At 47.4% G+C, this 5569-nt stretch overlaps 1 protein-coding gene across 1 annotated transcript in view; it reads left to right on the top strand.

The window, feature by feature from the left end:
• The window catches only part of LOC106818196 (multidrug resistance-associated protein 1-like), a gene marked incomplete at its 5' end in the record, with an annotated part of 9815 nt that continues 4246 nt past the window's right edge, over window positions 1-5569 (top strand). The window contains 7 exon segments of the mRNA XM_014822922.1: window positions 1-138; window positions 1007-1169; window positions 1299-1496; window positions 2755-2951; window positions 2953-3006; window positions 3476-3586; window positions 4691-4894. Of these exon segments, the coding sequence (XP_014678408.1) occupies window positions 1-138; window positions 1007-1169; window positions 1299-1496; window positions 2755-2951; window positions 2953-3006; window positions 3476-3586; window positions 4691-4894 (1065 nt within the window).

Raw genomic sequence — 5569 nt, 5'->3', positions numbered from 1 at the left:
TGGTACGGCTACTTCTACACGCTCATCATGTTCCTCGCGGCCGTCCTGCAGACGTTCGTCATGCAGCAGTACTTCCATCGCTGCTTCCTCGTCGGCATGCGCCTTCGCACGTCCGTCATCGCCGTCGTCTACAAGAAGGTGAGACGAAGGTTACCACGAGTGGGCGCTGAACGTGTAGAGGTTTTCCACGGGGGGGGGGGCTGCCTGTGGTCAAGTGTGTCCCACAAGGGGGCGCTGCCTCAGGTCAAGTGTGACACGGGCGCTGCCTGTGGTCAAGTGTGTCCCACAAGGGGGCACTACCTCTGGTAAAGTGTGACACAAGGGGGGGGGGCGCTGCCTGTAGGGCCCCCTTGTGGGACACACTTGAGGGTGACCTTTGATGGCAGGCAGCCCTGGCGGGTGACCTCTGCCTCTGATCAGCTCCCACTGGTGGGTGACCTCTGCCTGTGATCAGCTCCCCCTGGTGGGTAACCTCTGCCTGTGAACAGCACCACCGTGAGAAACCCCCAATTGTGAGTAGCACCCTTTTGGGAGCTGACCGCTGGCATCTGTGGGATAGTAGTCACTTATTTGCACACGCCGTGTCAAGATGTGATCATGTTGTATATGGTAACGTAATGGGAATTGATATGATGGAAAGATGCTTTTGACTTTACAATGGCTCCCCTTACACTGGCACCTCCTACACTGGCTTTCCCTGCACTGGCTTCCCCTACACTGCCTCCTCTTGCATTGTCTCTCCATGCACTGCCTCCCTCTACACTGGCTTCCCCTACACTGCCTCCCCCTACACTGCCTCCCCTGCACTGTCTCTCCCTGCGCTGCCTCCCCCTATACTGGCTTCCCCTACACTGCCTCCCCCTGCACTGTCTCTCCCTGCGCTGCCTCCCCCTATACTGGTATCCCATACAGTAACACCTCTTACACTGGTATCCCATACACTGGCACTTCTACACAACCTCCCCATACACTAGCACACCCCATACATTGACCGATGTTTCCGCAGGCACTGATAATCTCGAACGCAGCACGACGAACGTCAACCGTCGGTGAGATTGTCAACCTGATGTCAACGGATGCACAACGACNTCTTTTGCGCAACGCCATCTTGTACCCGGTCTCTCTGGACAATCGGCATTGCGATAGGGATGTTATAAAAATGCTGCTTGGTAATGAAATTCCCCAGAATCCACATTTGGCTTGGACAACCTGTAGAAACTAGTCTAACTTGACCGAGTTGGCACCAATACAGTTATCTCGCTCAGGCAGATAAGCAAATTCTATCTCTCATTGTGCAGTGGCTCCGATCGTCATTGACAACGCGACGTTTACGTGGTCACACTCCGTCAGCCCGACGCTGTCTAACATCAATCTGACAGTTCGAACTCACAGCCTGGTGGCCATCGTCGGTACCGTCGGGTCGGGCAAGTCGTCGCTCGTCAGCGCCCTCCTGGGGGAGATGGAGAAAGTATACGGCGACATCAACGTGAAGGCAGGTTGAGCAACATGTTGGGGTTAACGCTAGCCTGACATGCTGTGTTAAACTCATATTAGATAAAAACGTTTTGTTTACTTTTACTTTCTTTAAAAGAACATTTAGAGACACACTTTCTCTGTCTTTATTTTCCTCCCTACTTCCTTTTCCCCCCTGTCTTCCTCCCCCTCTCTCTGTCTCCCTCTGCCTCACTCTTTCTCTCATCTCTGCACCGCACACCGACTGCTATTATTTTGATTGTGCAGCGAAAGAAGCACAGTTGCATGGAGTGTGTCATAGTGGGTAGAGATTAGGAGATATATGCAGGGATGAGATTCTTCTGCGTTCCATCCGCGCGAAACTCGCTGATTTGACAGGTTCCAGGGGCTCGGATTTTGTCCGAAAACGCTCTTAAATTCTTCGACTGAAAACTTCTGGCTGGACGCCCGCGGCGGGGCGAGGTAACAAGTGTACACAAGTTTAAATTAGGACTACCCTGCAACAGCACCTGACTGTTAGACTGTAGAGTGTAGACGGCGTAGGTGACAGCGTGTCATTACAGTGTATCGTTTTTGGTACAGGAAAAGAAAAATATCCGTCGTTCGCAGGCTGCTAGTTAGGGGGTCATGACATTTGAAGGTGCAGCTGATCACGTAAATGCCTGGCCTGGGGGCCGGTTTACAGTGTTGCGTCCTGCAGTAGCATTGGTTGTGTGCCGTATGCTATGAATGCTGATGTGTTCGATTTCGCATTGTGTTTTTTTCACTTCAATCTGGTCGCCAGCAGGCCAGTTATGTCTGAGTTAAAGAACCAATTGCAAGCGACGGGATGCTTGGAAACGAAAATCATTATGTTCTAGTGTTCTATATGGTCTAGACATTTATAATAAAAAACTTGCCTTATTGTTCAGCCCCCTGACTTTCCTTATTATAGTTGGTTTCGCTACCTTTTTGACAACTGAAAAGTGATTCAAGAGTCTCCTAATAATTTGTTCAGAATAGCTTTAGAATGCCCACAAATTGCCCACCATTCTTTTAAAAAATTCCGGGGGAGCATGCCCTGGACCCCCCTAGCATGCGCGTATGACCTACAGTCCTCGCATTGGCTCGCTCTCTGTTGCCTAATGTAAGAATTTCAGCTGAAAAATTAATATTATCAATCTCATCCCTGCATATTGATTAAAGATAGATAAATAGATGATATAGATGTTCGGGTGTGATAGTGAAGCCATGGATAAACGGGTGATATTGTTGGTTTGCCGGTGTTGCTGACGACGACAGTCGAGCCGATCTGGGTTGATGATAATCATTGCATGATCATCACCTGCACCGGGCCGCCGGGTCGCCCTACGTTCCACAAGCCAGGCTTGCATTCAGAATGTTCACGCTGCAAGGCATACACATTGTGTTTGAGACAAGCTGCTGCACACGCGGCCCGATACAAGGAGCTCTTAGAGGCATGTGCGCTTGGACGCCGAGGGACCCGACCTAGAGATCCTTCCTGCTGGGGACCAGACTGAGATAGGGGAGAAGGTAGGATGTCATGACACACACACACCCACACGCACACGCACTTACACATGCACACACACACACGCACACACAAACACGCGCGCGCGCACACACACACACACACGCGCGCGCACACACACACACGCGCGCGCAAACACACCCACGCGCGCGCACACACACGCGCACACACAAACGCACACACACAAACGCACACACACAAACGCACACACACACACAAACGCCGCACGCACGCACGCACGCACACACACACACACACTCTCTCTCTTTCTCTTTCTTTTTCTCTTACTCTTTCTTTCTTTCTCTCGCTCTCTCTCTCTCTTGATAAGAGCAGTGAGTTCTCACATCTCCCCATCAGCTGTGCTGGCATTTCTCCTTGCATGTTAATAATCCAAGTGAGGACAGAGTCAATGTGTGAGTCAGCTTGTCTGTCTAGAGCAATGCTGACACCTATCGCTCTCTCTGTTTGCAGGGTATTAATCTAAGTGGGGGACAGAAGCAGCGGGTGAGCCTGGCGCGGGCTGTTTACAGTGATGCTGACATCTTTCTACTCGATGACCCCCTCAGTGCGGTCGACGCTCACGTAGGAANGATGATCGATTACGAAATTACAACCGATTGACAACACTAGGTTCAACGGATTTTGCTCATTTTTCGTATGTGAGTGAATAAGGGCTAGGGGTTTTAATATTTAAAAAAAATTATGCAAATGAGGTATGGTTTGGCAATTATATAGCATATTATATAGACACAAACAGTCTGTGGTGTCACACTCGTCTGGTTCTTTTTTCTTTACTCTAATATAGACGTTTTATCGGCAGGGTGGAAAGGAAATACCAATTTTGCATTAAAGATATTGTCAATGAAATCTTGTGCTGCGTTCCGACATGTTTTGTAAAAATAACCTATTTATTTCAAACGCCATTACTACAAAGCGGGTATAGCGCCATCTACGGTCACAAATTGTGATTCATTTTGGTTTATAAATTATTATTGCGATAAACAGATGGCAATCGTTTCTATAATGTATGTCGATGGTTGCTCAATTAAAACTGACTTCTTCTTACTTACTCATTTGTGTCCTTTTTTGTGGTGAGCTACAGTGTCATTGACACTTTCATTTCACTAATCATCATTAACTTCTTTAGTTCCCTCCTTCTTCTTCTTTTCTTGCTTCTTCTTGGTCTCCTTCTGGCAAGAGTACTCAACCTAAAACCATCATCAATAGTGTTTTCATTTCAGCAACCATATGTTACTAATAAACATATTAAGAGCGATATTCACATTATAATACACACATTCAGTGCTCATGTTAAAGTCAATACGTCAACAACTGCCGTGACACATTCTATTCATGCATCTGTCATAACTCATTTATTGCTAGTCATGCATTTGTTGTGACCCGTTACTATTCGTGCCTCTGTTATGACTCGTTGCTATTTGTGTGTCTGTCATGACCCCTCACTACTATTTGTCCCTCTGTCATACCTCGTTGCTATTTGCGTGTTTGTCATGACCCCTCACTACTATTCGTCCCTCTGTCATGACTCGTTGCTATCTGTGTGTTTGTCATGACCCCTCACTACTATTTGTGCCTCTGTCGTGACTCGTTGCTATTTGTGTGTTTGTCATGACCCCTCACTACTATTCGTGTATCTGTTGTGACTTGTTGCTATGGTGATTGCAGATCAATCAGATGAAGGCTAAGGACAGCAGGATCAAGCTGATGAACGAGATATTGAACGGCATCAAGGTGTTGAAGCTGTATGGATGGGAGCCACCTTTCCAGCGCAAGGTCACCGACGTACGCGAGGGGGAGCTGAAGCTGCTGCGAAACACCAACTACCTCAGCGCATTCCTAGACTTCATGTGGTTCTGCGCTCCCGTGCTGGTACGCCCTCTAGTGAGCTCTTGTTATCGTGTTAAACTGTTTTTGGTAAATGGTGCTGCGGGGGTCTGTCATTTATTGATTGCTAGAATTTTGCTCAAAATCTGCATGCAGGTGGCAGCACTATCACCTTGCGTAAGAGCTGCTTCGTTTGAGGTTACAACAAAGTAAAACCATTCTGGATTATATCGGGGTGCCATCCACAATGTTGTCATTTTGTCATAATCTAGGACAGTAGTTCCCAACATTTTCACCACCAAGAACCCCTTTTATTTAAATTAATTTTCCCATGGACCTCTTTCTCGATGGAAGCAGCCGTTAGGCTATTTTATAGCTAAAACATCTACTCCGCACGACCAATGTTACCATACTGAGTTGATAATATTACAGCCAAGAAGAACGAAACATGAAGTTTTGAAAGTTTATCTTTAGCAGTCTTATCGTGAGTAATTATATATTTTATGCTGGAGCCTCTTGAAATTTTGAACTTAGCTTACGAACCCCCAGTACTGCCTTTGCGGACCCCCACGGGTCCGGGGACCCTAGGTTGGGAGGATGTAAATTATGGCTATGCCTTGCCCTGTATTCTCATTAGCATTTCTCTCGTTAACAGGTATGTCTGATAACGTTCCTGGTGTTCGTTTTGTCTGATGATCAGAATATCTTGACTGCTAGCAA

Source organism: Priapulus caudatus, unplaced genomic scaffold, assembly GCF_000485595.1.
Source record: "Priapulus caudatus unplaced genomic scaffold, Priapulus_caudatus-5.0.1 Scaffold2085, whole genome shotgun sequence".
NCBI classification, from domain to species: Eukaryota; Metazoa; Priapulida; class Priapulimorpha; order Priapulimorphida; family Priapulidae; genus Priapulus; species Priapulus caudatus.
The sequence above is the reverse complement of the archived record's forward strand: the minus strand, read 5'-3'. Positions and strand labels throughout refer to the sequence as shown.